General features: G+C 38.3%; 1 protein-coding gene across 10 annotated transcripts in view; it reads right to left on the bottom strand.

Annotated features, from left to right (window-relative positions):
• The window catches only part of GDPD4 (glycerophosphodiester phosphodiesterase domain containing 4), a 196,534-nt gene that overhangs the window by 24,135 nt on the left and 152,058 nt on the right, over positions 1 to 20,341 (bottom strand). For 6 of the 10 annotated variants that reach the window (XM_042903889.1, XM_042903893.1, XM_042903890.1 and 3 more), the window contains one exon: positions 17,395 to 18,186. The exons of 1 other annotated variant lie outside the window; for it this stretch is intronic. In XM_042903889.1, coding sequence (XP_042759823.1) covers positions 17,693 to 18,186 — 494 coding nt within the window. In that variant the 3' untranslated portion in view covers positions 17,395 to 17,692. Of the gene's footprint in view, positions 1 to 17,394; positions 18,187 to 20,341 lie in introns of those variants that run through there. 3 more of the 10 variants (XR_006193357.1, XR_006193356.1, XM_042903891.1) reach the window with 1 other exon arrangement.

The raw sequence follows: 20,341 nt of genomic DNA, 5'->3' as shown, positions 1-20,341 counted from the left end.
AGAATCTGAAACAGGCTCCAGGCTCTGAGCTGTCAGCACAGAGTCTGACGCGGGGCTTGAACTCACAGACTGCGAGATCATGACCCGAGCCGAAGTCGGCCGCTTAACCGACTGAGCCACCCAGGCACCCCTACAAGAGACTCATTTTAGACTTAAGGACACCTGCAGATTAAAAGTGAGGGGATGGAGAACTATCTATCATCCTAATGGACGTGGAAAGAAAGCCAGAGAGGTCGTACTTATATCAGACAAACTAGGTTTCAAAACAAAGACTGAACAAGAGATGAAGAAAGGCATTATATTATAATTGAAGGGGTCTATCCATCAAGAAGACCTAACAATTGCAAACATTTATGTCCCCAGCTTGAAGCACCCAAATACATACATCAGTTAAGCATAAACGTAAGCAAACTTATTGATAATAATACCACTAGTGTAGGAGACTTTAATACTCCACCTACAACAGTGGACAGATCATCTAAGCAGAAAATCAACAAGGAAACAATGGCTCTGATGACACACTGGATCAGATGGACTTAACAGATATATTCAGAACATTCCATCCTAAAGCAGCAGAATACACATTCTTCTCGGGTGCACATGGAATATTCTCCAGAATAGATCATATTTTGGGTCACAAAACAGCCCTCAAAAGGTACAGAAAGATTGAGATCATACCATGTGTATTTTCAGATCACAATGCTATGAAACTTGAAATCAACCACAAGAAAAAATTTGGAAAGCACCCAGATACATGGAGGTTAAAGAACACATCCCACTTAAGAATAAATGGGTTAACCGAGAAATTAAAGAAGAAATTAAAAGATACATGGAAGCAAATGAAAATGTAAACATGACAGACCAAACCCTTTGGGATGCAGCAAAGGCAGTCCTAAGAGGAAAGTACATTGCATTTCAGGCCTGTCTCAAGAAGCAAGAAAGGTCCCAAATACACAACCTAACCTTACACTTGAAGGAGCTAGAAAAGCAGCAGCAAATAAAGCCCAAAGCCAACCAAAGAAGGGAAAGAAGAAAGAGTAGAGGAGAAATAAATGATATGGAATCCAAACAACAACAACCCCCGCCCCCCGCAGAACTGATCAACGAAACTAAGAACTGGTTTTTGAAAGAATAAACAAAATTGATAACTCCCTAGCCAGACTTCTCAAAAAGAAAAGAGAGAGGACCCAAATAGATAAAGTCACAAATGAAAGAGGAATGATCGCAACCAACACCACAGAAATACAATTATAAGAGAATACTATGAAAACTTATATGCCAACAAACTGGACAACCTGGAAGAAACGGGCAAAGTCCTATACCCTCACACACTCCCAAAACCCAAATGGGAAAAAATAGGAAATTTGAACAGACCCTAACCAGCAAAGAAATTGAATGGGTTGTCAAAAATCTCCCAACAAATAAGAGTCCTGGGCCAGATGGCTTCCCAGGGGAAATTTACCAGACATTTAAAGCAGAGTTAATACCTATTCTTCTCAAACTGTTCCAAAAAATAGAAATGGAAGGAAAGTTTCCAAACTCATTTTATGAAGCCAGCATTACCTTGATTCCACAACCAGACAAAGACCCCACTAAAAAGGAGAATTACAGGCCAATACCCCTGAGGAAGCTGGATGCAAAAATTCTCACCAAGATACTAGCACTTCAAAGTCACAGTATATTAAAATAATTATTCACCATGATCAAATGGGATTGATGCCTGGGATGCAGGATTCCTTCAGTATTCACAAATCAATCAATGTGATACACCTCATTAACAGAAGAAAGGATAAGAACCATATGATCCTTTCAACAGATGCAGAAAAAGCATTTGACAAAATACAGCATCCTTTCTTGATAAAACCCCTCAAGAAAGTCAGGATAGAAGGAACATACTTTAACATCATAAAAGCCGTATATGAATGTCCCACAGGTAATATCATCCTCAATGGGGAAAAACTGAGAGCTTTTCCCCTAAGATCAGGAACATGACAGGATGTCCACTGTCACCACTGTTGTTCAATATAGTGTTGGAAGTCCTAACCTCAGCAATCAGATAACAAAACAAAATAAAAGGCATCCAAATTGCAAATAGAAGTCAAACTTCCACTCTTCGCAGATGACATGATACTCTACATGGAAAGCCCAAAAGACTCCACCAAAAAGCTGCTGGAGCTGATACATGAATTCAGCAAAGTCACAGGATAAAATCAATGTACACAAATCAGTTACATTTCTATACACTAATAATCAAGCAGCAGAAAGAGATATCAAGGAATTGATCCCATTTACAATTACAGCAAAAACCATAACATAACTAGGAATAAACCTAACCAAAGATGTAAAAGTTCTGTATGCTGAAAACTACAGAACGTTTATGAAAGAAATTGAAGAATACACAAAGAAATGGAAAACTATTCCATGCTCATGGATTGGAAAAACAGATATTTTTATAAAATGTTGATACTGCCCAAAGCAATCTACACATTCAATGTAATCCCTATTAATATACCACCAGCATTCTTCACAGAGCTAGAACAAACAATCCTAAAATTTGTATGGAACCACAAAAGACCCTGAATAGTCAAAGTAATATTGAAAAAGAAAACCAAAGCTGGAAGCATCACCTGTATTTTAAGCTGTATTACAAAGCTGTAATCATCAAGACCGTACGGTACTGGCACAAAAACAGACACATAGATCAGTGGAATAGAGAACCCAGAAATGGACTCACAAATATATGGCCAACTTATTATCGACAGAGCAGGAAAGAGTAACCAATGGAAAAAAGACAGTCTCTTTAGCTAATGGTGCTGAGAGAACTGGACAGCAACATTCAAAAGAATGAAACTGGACCACTTTCTCACACCATACAGAACATTAAGTTCAAAATGGATGAAAGACCTAAATGTGAGACAGGAAACCATCAAAATCCTGCCTGAGAAAATAGGCAGCAACCTCTTTCATGTATGCCACAGCAACTTCGTATTAAACATGTCACTAGAGACAAGAGAAATAAAAGCAAAAATGAACTATTGTACCTCAACAAGATAAAAAGCTTCTACACAGCAAAGGAAACAATCAACAAAACTAAAAGGCAACAGATGGACTGGGAGATGATATATAACATATTAGATAAAGGGTTAGTATCCAAAATCTATAAAGAACTTACCAAACTCAACACCCAAAAAAACAAAATGGGAAGTGAAAATGGGCAGAAGACATGAATAGACACTTTTCCAGAGAAGACACCAGAGAGAAAACAGACACATAACAAGATGCTTAATATCACTCATCATCAGGGAAATACAAATAAAAACTACAATTAGATACCACCTCACCACCTGTCAGAATGGCTAACATTAACAACTCAGAAAACAACCAATGTTGGCAGGGATGTGGAGAAAGGGGAACCCTTTTGCTCCGTTGGTGGGAATGAAAACTGGTACAGCCACTCTGGAGAACAGTATGGAGTTTCCTCAAAAAATTAAAAATAGAACTACCCTATGACCCAGCAATTGCACTACTAGGAATTTATCCAAAGGATGCAAAAAAAAATGCTGATTCAAAGTGGCATATGCACCCCAATGTTTATAGCAACACTATCAACAATAGCCCAATTATGTAAAGAGCCCAAATGTCCGTCAACTAATGAATGGATAAAGAAGATGTGGTTTACATTATAACAACGGGACAACGGGTTGGGTCATAGGTGTGTGATTGCAAACCGGCAGAGATAAAATGGGCAGCGTAGGAACAGAGGGGAGGGATCCCCTTCTGTGGAGAGACAAAAGGAAGAGAAAGAGCGGCTGTGGAAGTGCAGGATTGTATTTGGACAAGAAAAAAATCAGGTAACTGGGATCGGAAAAAAACAGAGAAAGAACCAATTTCTAACTGTGGGGCTTTCTCCGCCCTGTTCGAGTGCCTGGGGAGGAGGGGAGTCAGCCCCAGGCTCAGTATCTAGCTCCCAGGTGCAGTTGGAGAGAGCAACCTCTCTCTTGAGTGCTGTGAGAAGAAGGAAAATAGCCAATCCAAGGACAAAAGACCCTGCATCCCACCCCCACCCCCTGCCACCCAGAGGCCCTTTGTGACAGTACCCCAGAGTGACAGTACACCAGAACTAGGGCATGTGGAGTGGGATCCTTTAAGTCATTGGGGTTCGAATCCCAGCCAAGCACCAGGGAGGCACGGGAGCCAGTGGAGCAAGACATAGTGGCCAGCTGGCATCCTCTTGGCACTGTGAGGAGCCAGAGGCCCTTAGTAGCTGGGCAGAGCAGCTCTTCCCCAGAACCAGGGCACATGGAGTGGGATCCTTTAAGACATTGGGGTTTGAATCCCAGCTGAACACCTGGGAGGCACAGGAGACTGCGGAGCCAAACAGAATCAGCCTACTCATGCCCTCGAGGCACTGTGAGGATAGCCTGAATAGAGTGGTCTGGGACACCCAGTCTGAGGAGGCGAGACTGGGGTGTTGCCATTTTTCTCCTATCACCAACAAGGTGGGGTTTCAGGGAACAGACATTGGGCCCACAGTGGAGGTGGTACCTACCTACACCAAACCATGCCCCTCCATGCCTGGTAACTGCGTATCTACTAGAGCAAGATGGACACTGATGAAACCAGACAGCCCCTCCTTCAGACCAGCGCAGGCAGCAGTTACCAAGGCACTGGTAGATATTGGTACAGTAGTTTTGCATTCTCTGATTTGATTCTTGGTCAATTCTTATTTTATGTGTGTGTGTGTGTGTGTATGTGTGTATGTGTGTGTGTATGTGTGTGTATATATATTTCTTCCTCTTATTTCTTCCCTTCTCTTGTCTGGTTATTCCAGTTGTTGGTTTGTTTAAGCAGACGTTTTCAATCCATTCTTTTTACACCTCTTCTGTATCTCTTTCTTCTTTATTTTCCTCTCTCTTTCTTGGGACCAAGCCATACAGTTTCTGTTTCTCTGCCTGGTCAATTTTTTTCTTTTCCTTTTCCCTGCCCCTGTCATTCCTCTCTTTGTATGTGATAAGGCCTCTTCCACCATCCTCATCCTTTTCTTAAACTTTTTCCAGGGATACTTCAACAAAAAAATGAAAGCACACCTGGTAGAAGGTCCAAACCACCACTACTAGGGAGATAAAGCAAGCAGAGTCTCAACAACAAGAGCATGAAACACACTCCAAAAACACCTCCTGAAAGGCCAGGCCTTGGACAGTGTAGGATCCCTTTTTGATATAGTAATGCTCACAAGTGTAGGCCTCATAACAAGCTATTAAAACACATAAGAGACAGAAAACTAGCCAATATGAAAAATGGAAGAATTCTCCTCAAAAGAGATTCCAGGAAGAGATGACAGCTAGAGAATTGCTCGAAACAGATATAAACAATATAACTAAGCAAGCATTTAGAATAATAGTCATAAGATTAATTGCTGGGCTTGAAAAAAAGCATAGAAGATAGCAGAGAATCTATTGCTGCAGAGATCAAGGAACTAAGAAATAGTCATGAAGAATTAAGAAATGTAACTGAGGTGCAAAATAAACTAGATGCAGTCACAGCAAGGATGGAGGAGGCAGTGGAGAATTAAGTGAAATAGAAGATAAAATTATGGAAAATGATGAAGCCAAGAAAAAGAGAGATAAGAAAAGAATTAGAGAACTAAGTGATTCAATGAAACATAATAATATCCATATCACAGGAGTTCCAGAAAAGAAGAGAGAGAAAGGGGCAGAAGGTTTACTTGAACAAATTATAGCTGAGAACGTCCCTAATCTGGGGAAGGAAATGGACATCCAAATACAGGAGGCACAGAGAACTCCCTTCAGATTTAATCAGAATAGATCTTCTCCATGGCATATCACAGTGAAACTGGCAAAATACAAAGATAAAGTGAGAATTCTGAAAGCAGTTGGGGACAAATGGGCCTTAACCTACAAGGGTAGACACATAAGGGTAGTAGCAGACTTATCCATTGAAACTTGGCAGGCGAGAAGGGAGTGGCAGGAAATATTCAATGTGCTGAATATGAAAAATATGCAGCCAAGAATCCTTTAGCCAGCAAGTCTGTCATTTAGAATAGAAGGAGAGATAAAGGCTTTCCCAGACAAACAAAAACTGAAGGGATTCATGACCACTAAACCAGCCCTGCAAGAGATCCTAAGGGGGACTCTGTGAGTGGAATGCTGTAAAGACTACAAAGGAACAGAGACATCACCATAAGCATGAAACCTATAGATAACACAATCACACTAAGTCCATATCTTTCAATAACAACTCTGAATGTAAATGAAATGCTCTAATAAAAAGACATAGGGTATCAGAATAGATTAAAAAAAACAAGATCCATCTATATTCTGTCCATAGGGACCCATTTTAGACCTGAGGACACCTTCAGATTGGAAGTGAGGGGATGGAGAACCATCCATCATGCTACTGGAAGTCAGAAGAAAGCTGAAGTGCCATACTTCTATCAAACTAGATTTAAACTAAAGGTTGTAACAAGAGATGAAGAAAAGCATAATATAATTATGAGGTCTATCCATCAAGACCTAACAATTGTAAATGTTTATGCTCCAAACTTGAAAGTTCCCAAATATATAAATCAATTGAGCAATCTTATTGATAGGAATACTGTAATTATAGGGGAATTTAATACTCCACTTATAGCAAAGGACAGATCATCTAGGCAAAAAAACCCAATAAAGATACAATGGCCTTGAATGATACACTGGACCAGATGGACTTGACAAGTATATTCAGAACTTTTCATCCAAAAGCAGCAGAATATAAATTCTTCTCAAGTGCACATGGAACATTCTCCAAGATAGATCACATACTGGGTCACAAAACAGCTCTCAACAAATATAAAAGAATTGAGATAATACCATGTATATTTTCAGATCACAACACTATGAAACTTGAAATCAAACACAAGAAAAAATTTGGAAAGCCTCCAAATGCATGGAGATTAAAGGACATCCTACTAAAGAATGAATGGGTTGGGGTGCCTGGGTGGCTTAGTTGGTTGAGCGCCCGACTTTGGCTCAGGTCATGATCTTGCTGTCCATGGGTTTGAGCCCCGCATCAGGTTCTGTGCTGACAGCTCAGAGCCTGGAGCCTGTTTCAGATTCTGTGTCTCCCTCCCTCTCTGCCCCTCCCTCACTCATGCTCTGTTTCTCTCTCTCTCTCTCTCTCTCTCTGTCAAAAATAAACATTAAAAATTTTTTTTAAACAGAATGAATGGGTTAATCAGGCAATTGAAGAAGAAATTAAAAAATATATGGAAGCAAATGAAAATGAAAACATGACAGTTCAAACTTTTTGGGATACAGCAAAAGCAGTCCTAAGAGGAAAATACATTGCAATCCAGGCCTATCTCAAGAAACAAGAAAAAATCCCAAATACAAAATCTAACAGCACACCTAAAGGATCTAGAAGCAGAACAGCAAAGAAACCATGAAGCCAGCAGAAGAAGATAAATAATAAAGATTAGAGCAGAAATAAACAATAGGGAATCCAAAAAACCAGAAGAGATCAATGAATCTAAGAGCTGCGTTTTTTTAAAAAATTAACAAAATTGATAAACCCCCAGCCAGACTTCTCAAAAAGAAGAGGACCCAAATAGATAAAATCACAAATGAAAAATGACAGATCACAACCAACATCACAGAAAAACAAACAATTATCAGAGAATACTATGAAACATTATATGCCAACAAACTGGACGACCTGGAGGAAATGGACAAATTCCTAGATACCCACACACTACCAAAACTCAAACAGGAAGAAATAGAAAATTTGAACAGACCCACAGCCAGCAAAGAAATTGAATCAGTCATCAAAAATCTTGCAACAAATAAGAGTCCTAGGCCAGATGATTTCCTGGGGGAATTTTGCCAGACATTTAAAGCTGAGTTAATACCTATCCTTCTCAAGCTATTCCAAAAAATAGAAATGGAAGGAAAGTTCCCAGATTCATTCTATGAAGCCAGCATTACCTTGATTCCCAAACCAGACAGAGACCCCACTAAAAAGGAGAATTACAGGCCAATATTCCTGATGAACACTGATTCAAAAATTCTCAACAAGATACTAGCAAATCGAATTCAACAATATATCAAAGGAATTATTCACCACGATCAAGTGGGATTCATTCCTGGGCTACAGGGCTGGTTCAATATTCACAAATCAATGTTATACATCACATTAATAGAAGAAAGGATAAGAACCATATGATACTGTCAATAGATGTGGAAAAAGTATTTGACAAAATACAGCATCCTTTCTTAATAAAAAAAACTCAAGAAAGTCAGCATAGAAGGAACATACCTCAAAATCATAAAAGCCATATATGAAAAGCCCACAGCTAATATCCTCAAGGGGAAAAAACTGAGAGCTTTCCCCCAGAGATCAGGAACACAGCAGGGATGCCCACTCTCACCACTGTTTAACATAGTGTTGGGAGTCCTAACCTCAGCAGACACCAAAATGAAATAAAAGGCATCCAAACTGGCAAAGAAGAAGTCAAACTTTCACTTTTCACAGATGACATGATACTCTACATTTAAAGTCTCCACCAAAAAGCTGCGAGAACTGATACATGAATTCAGCAAAGTCGCAGGATACAAAATCAATGTACAGAAATCAGTCACATTTCTATACAGCAATAATGAAGCAACAGAAAGAGAAATCAAGAAACCAACCCCATTTACAATTGCAACAAGAACAATAAAATACCTAGGAATAAACCTAACCAAAGATGTGAAATATCTGTATGCTGAAAACTATACAAAACCTATGAAGGAAACTGAAGAAGACACAAAGAAATGGAAAAACATACGATGCTCATGGATTGGAAGAAAAAATATTGTTAAAATGTCAATACTACCCAAAGCAATCTACACACTGAATGCAATCACTATCAAAATTCCACCAGCATTCTTCTCAAAGCTAGAACAAATAATCCTAAATTTTGTATGGAACCACAAAAGACCTCGAATAGCCAAAATTATATTGAAAAAGAAAACCAAAGCAGGAGGCATCACAATCCTGGACTTTAGACTCTACTACAAAGCTGGAATCAAGACAGTATGGTACTGGCACAAAAATAGACACTCAGATCAATGGAATAGAACAGAGAACCTGGAATTGGACCCACAAATGTATGGCCAACTAATCTTTGACAAAGCAGGAAAGAGTGTGCAATGGAAAAAAGACAGTCTCTTTAGCAAATGGTGCTGGGACAATTGGACAGCAACATGCAGAAGAATGAAACTGGACCACTTTCTTATACCATACATAAAAAATAAACTCTCAGAATGGATGAAAGACCTAAGTGTGAGATAGGAAACCATTAAAACCCTAAAGGAGAAAACAGGCAACAACTTCTTTGATGTCAGCCACAGCAATTTCTTACTTGACACTTCTCCAAAGGCAAGGGAAATAAAAGCAAACATGAACTATTGAGACCTCATCAAGATAAAAAGCTTCTGCACAGCAAAGGAAACAATCAACAAAACTAAAAGGCAACTGATGGAATGGGAGATGATATTTACAAATGACATATCAGATAAAGGTTTAGTATCCAAAATCTGTAAAGAACTTACCAAACTCAATACCCGAAAAACAAATAATCCAGTGAAGAAATGTGCAGAAGACATGAACAGACACTTTCCCAAAGAAGACATCCAGGTGGCCAACAGACACATGAAAAGATGCTCAACATCACTCATCATCAGGGAAATACAAATCAAAACCACACTGAGATATCACCTCACACCAGTCTGAGTGGCTAAAATTAACAACTCGGAAAACAACAGATGTTGATGAGGATGTGCAGAAATGGGAACCCTCTTGCACTGTTGGTGGGTGGAGCTGCTCTGGAACACAGTGTGGAATTTCCTAAAAAAAATTAAAAATACAACTACCCTATGACCCAGCAATAGCACTACTAGGAATTTATCCAAAGAATACAGGAGTGCTGATTCATAGGGGCACATGTACCCCGATGTTTATAGCAGCACTTTCAACAACAGCCAAATTATGAAAAGAGCCCAGATGTCCATCAACTGATGAATGGATAAAGAAGATGTGGTTTATATATACAATGGAATACTACTTGGCAATGAGAAATAATGAAATCCTGCCATTTGGAACAACGTGAATGGAACTGGAGGGTATTATACTAAATGAAATAAGTCAGAGAAAGATATCACATGTTTTCACTCATATGTGAAACTTAAGAAAGTTAATGGAAGACCATGGGGGAATGGAAGGTGACAAAAATAGTTTCAAACAGAGAGGGAGGCAAACCATAAGAGACTCTTAAATACAGAGAACAAACTGAGGGTTGATGGGGGTGGTGGGGTAGGGGAGAAATGGGTGATGGGCATTGAGGAGAGCACTTGTTGAGATGAGCACTGGGTGTTGTATATAAGTGATTAATCATAGGAATCTACCCCCAAAACCAAGAGCACACTGTATATACTGTATGTTAGCTAACGTGACAATAAATTTTTTAAAAAAACGCTGAAAGAAATTAAAGCAGACATAAATAAATGGAAAGATATCCCATGTATATAAATATTGACTGGAAGACAATATTGTTAAAATGACATTATCCAAAGTACAGATTCAATGAAATCTCTGTCAAGATCCTAATGGATTTTTTTTTAACATCTTAAAATTTATATGAATCTCAAGGGACCCTGGAAATTCAAAACAATCTTGAAAAAGAAGAATAAAGTTGAGGACTCACACACCTCCTGATTTCAAAACTTCTTATAAAGCTATAGTAATTAAAACGGTGTGGTACTAGCATAAAACCTATAGACCAATGGATGGGATGTAGAACACAGAAATAAATGGGTTTATATATGGCTAACTGATTTTATACAAGGAGGCCAAGACCATTCAATGGCAAAAGGACAGATTTTCAACAAATGGCATTGGGATAACTGGGTATCACATGCAAAAGAATGAAATTGGATACTTATCTTACACCGTATATGAAAATGATCTCAAAATGGATCAAAGATCTAAAGGTATGAGCTACAATTATAAAACTCTTTGAAGGAAATAGGGGAAAATATTCATGGCATTGGGTATGGTAATGCTTTCTTGGCTATGACACCAATGATACAGGCAACAACAACAACAACAACAACAACAACAAAATTGGTCTTCATGAAAATTTAAAACTTTTATGCATCAAAGGACACTGTTCAATCAAGAGTAAAAAAAAGGCAAGCCACAGAACAGGAGAAAATATTTTCAAATCATATATCTGATAAGAGATTAATATCTAGAATATGCAAATAACTCCTAAAGCTGAACAACAATGAAATGAACAACCAGATTTTTTAAAAGCCTAAGGACTTAAACAGATATTTTCCCAAAGAAGATATACACAAATTGCCAATATGCACATGAAAAGATATCCATCATAACTACTTATTAGGAAAATGCAAATCAAAACTATAATCAGATACCACCTTACACCTACAAGGGTGGTGATTATAAAAAATAAAAGAAGTTGGTGAGAATTTGGGGAAATTAGAACCCTTGTACAGGGGTGGTGGGAATGTAAAATTGTGCAGCCAATGTGAAAAATGATATGGCAGTTCCTCAAAAATTAAAAATAGAATTATTGTGTTATCCAACAATTCTCACTTCTGGGTATATACTCAAAAAAAATTAAAGCAGGGACACTAATAGATACTTGTGTGCCCCTGTTTAGGGAAGCATTATTCACAATAGCCTAAAAGCGGAACAACCCAAATGTCCATTGATTGATAAACAAAACATGGTATACACATATGATGGAATATATTTCGGTCTTAAAAAGGAAGGAAATTCTGACATATGTTAAAACATGGATGAGCCTTGAATAGATTAACCTTGAAGTCATTATGCTAAGCAAACTAAGCCCATCATAATAGGACAAATTCTGTATGATTCCACTCATATCAAGTACTTAGAATAAATAGAATCACAGATAGAAAAAATAGAATGGTGGTTGCCAGGGACTTGGAGGGAGGGGAGAAATGAGGGGTCATTGTTTAATGCGTACAGAGTTTGTAGGGTTTATTTTCAGCTCTATTGGGGTATAACTGACAAATAAAAACTGTATATATTTAAGGGGTACAGCTTAATGTTTTGATATACCTATATATTGTGAAATAATCACCACAGTCAAACTAATTAACCTCATATAATTACCATTTTATTTTTTTGTTTCCTTTTGTGGTGAGAACACATAAGATTTATCCTCTTAGCAAATTTCAAGTATACAACATTGGCAACTAAATTATACTGCTATACATTAGATTTCCAGAAATTATTCATCTTGTATAACTGAAACATTACACCCTTTGATCAACATCTCCTCATTTCTTCCTCACCCTAGCAACCACCATTCTATTCTCTGCTTCCAGGAGTTTGACTATTTTAGATCCTACATATAAGTAAGATCACGGAATATTTGTCTATGTCTGCCTTATTTCATTTAGCATAATGTCCTTCAGTTTCATCAATGGTGTTGCAGATGGAAGGATTTCCCTCTTTTTTAAGGCTGATTAATATTCCACACCAGAAACCAGCTGAACTACTCCTACCCACTGGGCGAACAAGAAAAAACCCACAATGAAACAAGGAGACGCTGAGACACAATCTTGCCATAAACCTCACCCCTGGCATGGCAACACACAACCAGAAGGAAACTCACAACTTCTGGCTTCTCTCTGAGGAGAGAAGAGTTTGGACCTTGTATTTGGTGGCCTGAATTTTAAGACTTCTGTCTGAAAGATTAGCCCCCAAAACATCTAACTTTGAAAGCCAATGGGGCTTGTATCTACCAAATCCATAAGGCTATCGCAAACTCAAAGACCATTCTTTTTTTTTTTTAATGTTTATTTTTGAGAGGGAGAAAGTGTGAGTGGGGAGGGGCAGAAAGAGGGAGACATAGAATTTGAAGCAGGCTCCAGGCTCTGAGCTGTCAGCACAGAACCCAATGTGGGGCTCAAACCCATGAGATGTGAGATCATGACCTGAGCCAAAGCTGGGCACTTAACTGACTGAGCCACCCAGGTGCTCTAACTCAAAGACCATTCTTAAAGGACTTATGTGGCCTTACCATGGCTAACACCCAGGGCCCAGTGCAGAGGCAAAAGAGTAAAACATACCTAGTCTTTTCACTAAAGAGACCTACCTATTTATCTTAATAGCTGCAGCTGGAGGGGCCAGGTTTCACATCTAACATACATCTAGGGGCCAACTGCAGTACTCTCCAGAGACTACAATGGCTGGTGGGTGCCATCTTTATGTTCTCCCTCTGCCTTACTCCAGGTCACCAGTATTTCTCAGAAAAGAGCCTGACCACATGTCTGCTGTCTTGATTTTTATAGCTGCCGCTCTGGTAGCCAATGGAGCTTAAATTCACAGATCTCACAGGACTATAACAGAGAAACAATTCTTAACTGGCTATCCCCCAAGGCATAGCACAGAGTTGTCAAACAGAAACACCCAGTCTTTCTGTGAAGGAGGCCTATTTGCTTATCTTAAAAGCTGAAGCCTGAGAGGCAGGCTTCTGATTTAGCCTACAGCTAGAGGTGAGCTGCAAACCTCTCCAGAGATCAGGAATGCCCATGGGCACCATCTTCATGCTCTCCCTCTGCCCTGACCCAGGTTGCTGTTGTCTCCAAGAAAATAGTTTGTGTACACATCTGGTAACCTGGCTTCTGTGGGTGCCACCTGGAGGACATATCCCTTGAGAGCCTGGCTCTAGTAACTAGGAGGTTAGTGTTCACAGGTTTAATGAAATGGTAGCAAACAAAAAAAAAATAGTTTATAACTGGCTATATTCTTAGGACTCAGTGCAGAGAAGACAGAAATATCCATTTCCCAGTTTTCCCTTGAAAGAGGTATATTTGCATACTTTAGAAGCTGCTGAGGTTCTGACTTCTTATTAGCCTGCATCTAGGTGCTGAGATCCCTCCCTCTTTGGGACACTGAAAGGTCTTGGCACACCTTCAACTACCAGAGCCACTAAGAACAAATAGGCCTGCTTAGACAATTACAAAGGTTTGAGAGACAACCAAGAGATAGGGCAGGATTGGATAATAAGGTTCATCTCCTACACCAGACCACTTTTTCAAGACTCAGAAAGGCAGTTGTTTACCTAAGGCATAGAAACCATCACAGAGAGTCAAGGAAAATGAAAAATAGAGGAATATGTTCCAAATGAAAGAAAAAGATAAAACCTCAGAAAAAGACCTTAATGAAAAGGAGTTAAGTAATTTACCTTATGAAGAGTTTAAAATACTCATAATAAAGATGCTCACTAACGGCAGGAAAGCAATGCATGAACAAAGCAAGAATTTCAACAAAGGGGTAGAGAATATAAGAAAATACCAAACAGAAATTAGACCTGAATAATACAATAAATGAGCTGGAAAAGTTCAATAGAAGGGTTCAATAGCAGATTAGATAAAGCTAAAAGAGGACAAGCAAACCTGAAGACAGGGCAGTGGAATTCATCCAATCAGAAGAGTAAAAAGAATGAAAACATAGTGAAGATTCATTAAAGGACTGTACAACATCAAGTGGACCAATATGCACTTTACAGGGGTTCCAGAAAGAGAAAAGAGAAAGAAAGAGATAGAAAATTTCTTTGGAGAAATAATGGTTGAAAACTTCTCTAACCTGGGAAATGAAGCAGATATTCAGATCCAGGAAGCCTATAGAGTTCCATAAGATGAATTCAAAGAGACCCACACCAAGACACATTATAATTATCAAAAGTTAAAGACAAGGAGAAACGCAAGAGGAAAACAACTTGTTACATATAAGAGAACCCCCACAAGACTATATGCAGATTTTTCAGCCAAGGCCAAAAGAAAGTGGAACAATATATTCAAAGTGCTAAAAGAAAAAAAGGGTCACCAAGAATATTCTACCCAGCAAAGTTGGCCTTTAGAATTCAGAAACAGTCAAAGTGTTTACTAGACAATCAACACCTGAAAGAGGTAGCACCACTAGACTGGCCTTAAAGGAAATGTTAAAGAGACTTCTTTAAGCTGATATGAAAGGGTGTTAATTAATAACAGGAAAATATATGAAGGTACAAATATCAATTGTAAAGGTAAATATATAGTTAAATTCAGAAGAATCTACTGTAATGGTGGTATGTTAATTACTTATAGATCTAGTATGAAGGCTAAAAGACAAAAGTAATAAAAATAACTGTAACTACAATAATTTATTAATGGATACACAAGATACAAGATGTAAATTGTGATATCGAAAACATAAAACGTGGGGGTGGGAGAGTAAAAACGTAAAGCTTTAGAATGTGTTCAAACTAAAGTTATCGACTTAAAATAAACTGGTATAAGATGTTTTATGTAAGCTTCATGGTAAACACAAAGCAAAGACTTATAGAACGTACCCAAAAGATAAAAAGAGTCTAAGTATGCCACTACAGAAAATCTTCAAATCACAAAGGGAGAGAGCAAGAGAAAAAGGAACATAAGAATTACAAAACATCCAGAAAACAATTAACAAAATGGCAATAAGCCCACACCTATCAATAATTACTTTAAATGTAAATGGCAAAGTTCTCCAATCAAAAGACAGAGTGTGGCTAAATGGATTAAAAAACAAGACCCAACTATATGCTGCCTACAAGAGACTCACTTTAAGGATACACAGACTGAAAGTGAAGAGATTGAAAACGATATTCCATGCAAATGGAAACCAAAAGAAAGCTGAAAGAAAAGAATTCCGTTACATGTATACACACATATATATACACATACATGTATCACATTTTCTTTACCTATTCACGCATCAACAGACATTTAGGTTGTTTTCATATATCGGCTATTGTGAATAATGCTGCAATAAACATGGAAGTACAGCTATTTCTTCATGGTACTGATTTCATTTCTTTTGGATATATACCCAATAGTGGGATTGCTGGACTATAGTAGTTGTATTTTTTATTTTTTTGAGGTACCTCTCTATGGCTTTCCATAGTGGTGGTAACAATTTACATTCCCATCAACAGTGTACAAGAGTTCTCTTTTCTTGCCATGCTAACATTTGTTATCTTTTGTCTTATTGATAATAGTCATTCTACCAGGTGTGAGGATTTCTCTTCATGGTTTTGACTGAATTTCCATTTTTGTGTACCTGTTGGCCATCTGCATGTATTTTTTTGAGAAACGTCTATTCAGGTCCCATTCCCATTTTTTACTCAGGTATGTATATTTTTACATATGTATGTATGTATTTGCTATTGGATTGTAGGAGTTCCTTATATATTTTGGATACTAACCCTTTATTAGATATATGATTGCAAATATTTTCTCCCACTCTGTAGGTTGCCTCTTCACTCTGTTGATTGTTTCCTTTGCCATGCAGAAGCTTTTTAGTTTGATACAATCCCACTTGTTTATTTTTGCTTCTGTTGCCTGCACTTCACTATCATGTCCAAAAAATCATACCTCAGATCAATGTCAAGAAGGTTTTTCCCTATGTTTTCTTCTGGTAATTTTATAGTTTCAGATCTTACGTTTAAGTAACCATCCAGAGTTTCTGTTTTGCAAAATGAAAAAGTTCTGGAGGTGGATGGAAGTGATGATTGCACAACATGAATGTACTTAATGCCACTGGGCTGTACACTTAAAAGTAGTTACAATGATAAATTTTGTCATGTATATTTTACCACAATTTTTTTAAAGGACGAATGAAAAAAGAATTTAAGATTGGTGTTAAAGTTTTGTTAGACTAATGTTGTCTATCATGCCTGGTGACAGTTCTTTCACTGTTACCTTGAAAAATTATTTAAGCATTTATATTTGTAAATAATTATATTTAGTTAGTTATTATAGTTCTATTTATCTTGACTCATCCACTAGATTGACTTTTATCTGAGGGAAGTGGCAACATCCCATTCTTAGTGTGAGTCAAGAGAACAAAGCTCTAGAGCTTGTGCTTAGGTTTGATGAGGTATTTAAAAATATTCCATTTTTATCTCATTGCAGTGCTTCTTTCACTTGGTAAATGGCAGGCATTTCTTCCTTTTTGGGGATCCTCCAGATTGATAGGTCCCAAACACTTGCTGTGGCTTTGACTTTCACTCAAGGTCTAGGGCCACTGGGTGGGCATGGGATTATGCCCATCATCCCACTGGGGAATCAGCCATGGACAAGCTATTAGAAAGTATCTCACTGCACACTAGATCATACAATATGCATGTAAGATGATCTTTCCCCAAACTCATGGCCTTACCTATGCCACTTCTCATTCTCTGACTCAGGATGGCATCACTTTTGCACTCATCCCCTAGTCTCTGTCAGCGTGAGTGATAGCAGAGGGGTCCAAAGAATACACCAGTAACCTTCTGCATTCCTGAGAAGTTGCCTTTATTCCCATGCTGATGTGCACAGTCATTCCTTTAGCAGGAAGTACTATGAAGGGTTAGGATGAGAAACTCTCTAACATCAGAGAACAACTAACTCCAGCTTCAAGACCACAACAGTTTTTCCCTTGCCTATCCCCTAGAGATGCATTCTTTATTGAAAGCACTAGACCAGAGGGGTTCTCCTGAGAGCCTCAATGGCCCTTCTGCACTCCTTTCTTGACCACTTCCCACCATCACCACTCTTAGGAACAGAGATGAAAAGGAACAGGAAAGCAATATTGGCTAATTCTTCTTTGAGGTCAGCTCATAGGAAAACATGCTGGATATGGCAGAAAATACTGAAAAAGAGTATTGTTGAGAGGATTCAAAGGTAGAGGTCTTTTCAGATTCTGTTTTAGATTGAGCAATCTCTAAGGAAGAAATTGTTGGTTTATTCACCTTTAGGGAAGGCAATGCGGTTTCAAGGGTAGCCTCTCTGGGAGCATCCCAGGTGGGTTCAAATGTTTTCTCGGTGGGTGATGGTTGTCTAACATCATCCTTACTAGGCATCAGTGGTTTGATGGTTTCCTTGACTTGCTCTGGTTCACTGGATTTCTTCTTGGGGACTACTAAAAAATGGCAAGAACCTGGCTGTTTCTTTGTGCTCTTGGTTAAAGCTGGGTAGAAGGCTGATAGAGCCCAAGGATTTCCCAAAACTCGGAAGGAAGGCTTATTGGGTAAATTTGTAGAGTCCTGACTCCCATGTTCCCTCTGTTGTAGGCTTAAACTCCGAAGATCTGTGGGATAGAAACAACAAAAACAAAGATTCCTCAAATGTCACTTCTCTAATCTTTTCTGGTCATGTTGAGAAGTTTTATCATCTTTAAAATGTTGGCCCCTCACGTACCATCTCAGGTTCTTTCCCCCCTTAGTTTTCCCTTCCCCAAACTTTGTAAGGATTTTATTATGGCACTGGAGTTTAAGAGTCTATTTATTGTAGGGGCGCCTGGGTGGCTCAGTCGGTTGAGCGTCCAACTTCAGCTCAGGTCATGATCTCCCAATGTGTGAGTTCAAGCCCCGCGTCGGGCTCTGTGCTGACAGCGCAGAGCCTGGAGCCTGCTTCCGATTCTGTGTCTCCCTCTCTCTCTGCCCCTTCTCTGCTCATGCTCTGTCTCTCTATGTCTCAAAAATAAATAAAAACATTAAAAAAAAAAAGAGTCTATTGTATGAGATTTTAGGTCACCATGAAAGCTCTCAGAAGGTAGGAAGTCACATCTGCTTAAAGTTCATGCATTTCACAACCACTGCTTCCAAATCAATTTGAACAAACAAATGAATACATCCTCAATTAGGATGGGAGCTTTTTAAAGGCAGAGACTTCGTCTTGCTTGCCACTACATACACAGTGCTCAGCAGCATCTGTCACACAAGTAAGTTCTGAAAAAATAATTTTAATCTGACAGAAAAATAAATGATGGAGACTACTTCTAGTAATGGAACTAGAAAACTGAATCGTACCAAAGACAAATTAATAACTGGATAATAATTAACCCAAGAAAACACCTTAAAATCATTTAAGATTTTACAATACGGTGAGGAACTGTGGGGCCAAAATCTAGAAGATAATGAGAATCCAAAGAAGTCAGTCCAGATCTCAGTTGTTTTTGCCCTGAGTGTAATGTCAATCTTGAAACCACCACACACATGAGCTTCATTTTCTGTCAGCTTTACAGAAGGAAGGGGATTCTAATTGCACTTTAATTGAATTTGTAGGTCAATTCCATGACAAGTAGTATCTGTGATATTAGGTTTTCTAATTCATAAATGTGGCATGTTGGTCCATTTGTGTCTTCTCTCAGTAAACTTCTATAGCTTTCGGTGACCAACCATATCTTCTCTGTGACAGCTTGCAATGTTTTCCTTAAATTTATTCCTATTTTGGTTTTTTGGTGTTGCAATTGATGCTATTTAAATTTTTAAGTTTCTAATTATTTATTGCTAATATATAGACATACAATTGATTTTTCTGTATATTGACCTTGTATCCTGAGACACTGTTTAACTCACTTATTCCAGTAGGTTTGTTTGTTGATTTCTTAGATTTTTTGTTTAATTTTAATTCTAGTATAGTTAACATACAGTGTTATGTATAATATAGTGATTCAACAATTCCATATATTACTCAATGCTCAAGATAAATATACTCTTAATCTCCTTTACCTATTTCACCCATCCTCCCACCCGCCTCCCCTCTGATAACCATCTGATTGTTTCCTATAGTTAGGTGTCTGTTTTTTATTTGTCTCTTTCCCCCCCCCCCCTTTGTTCATTTTGTTTCTTCAATTCCACACGAGTGAAACCATATGATATTTGTCTTTCTCTGACTTACTTAACTTAGCACTATACTCTCTAGATCCATCTGTGTTGTTACAAATGGCAAGATTTAATCTTTATGGATGAATAATAGACTATTTGTGTGTGTCTTATCCGTTTATCTATTGATGGACACCTGTGTTCCTTCCATAATTTGACTGTTGTAAATAATGCTGTGATAAACATAGGGGTGAATGTATCCCTTCAAATTAGTGTTTTTGTATTTTTGGGGTAAATACCCAGTATGTCAATTACTGGATCATAGGGTAGTTCTATTTTTACTTTTTTGAGGAACCTCCACTCTGTCTTCCACAGTGGCTATACCAGTTTGCATTCTCACCAACAGTGCATGAGGGTTCCTCTTTCTCCACATCTTTGCCAACACTTGCTGTTTCTTGTGTTTTGATTTTAACCATTCTGACAGGTGTGAGGTGATATCTCATTGTGGTTTTGATTTGCATTTCCCTGATGATAAGTGATGTTGAGCATCTTTTCATGTTATCTGTCTGCCATCTGGATGTCTTCTTTGGAGAAATGTTTGTTCATGTCTTCTGCCAATTTAAAAATTGGATTATTTAT

This window comes from Panthera leo, chromosome D1, assembly GCF_018350215.1.
Source record: "Panthera leo isolate Ple1 chromosome D1, P.leo_Ple1_pat1.1, whole genome shotgun sequence".
In the NCBI taxonomy this organism is placed as follows: Eukaryota; Metazoa; Chordata; class Mammalia; order Carnivora; family Felidae; genus Panthera; species Panthera leo.
The sequence above is the reverse complement of the archived record's forward strand: the minus strand, read 5'-3'. Positions and strand labels throughout refer to the sequence as shown.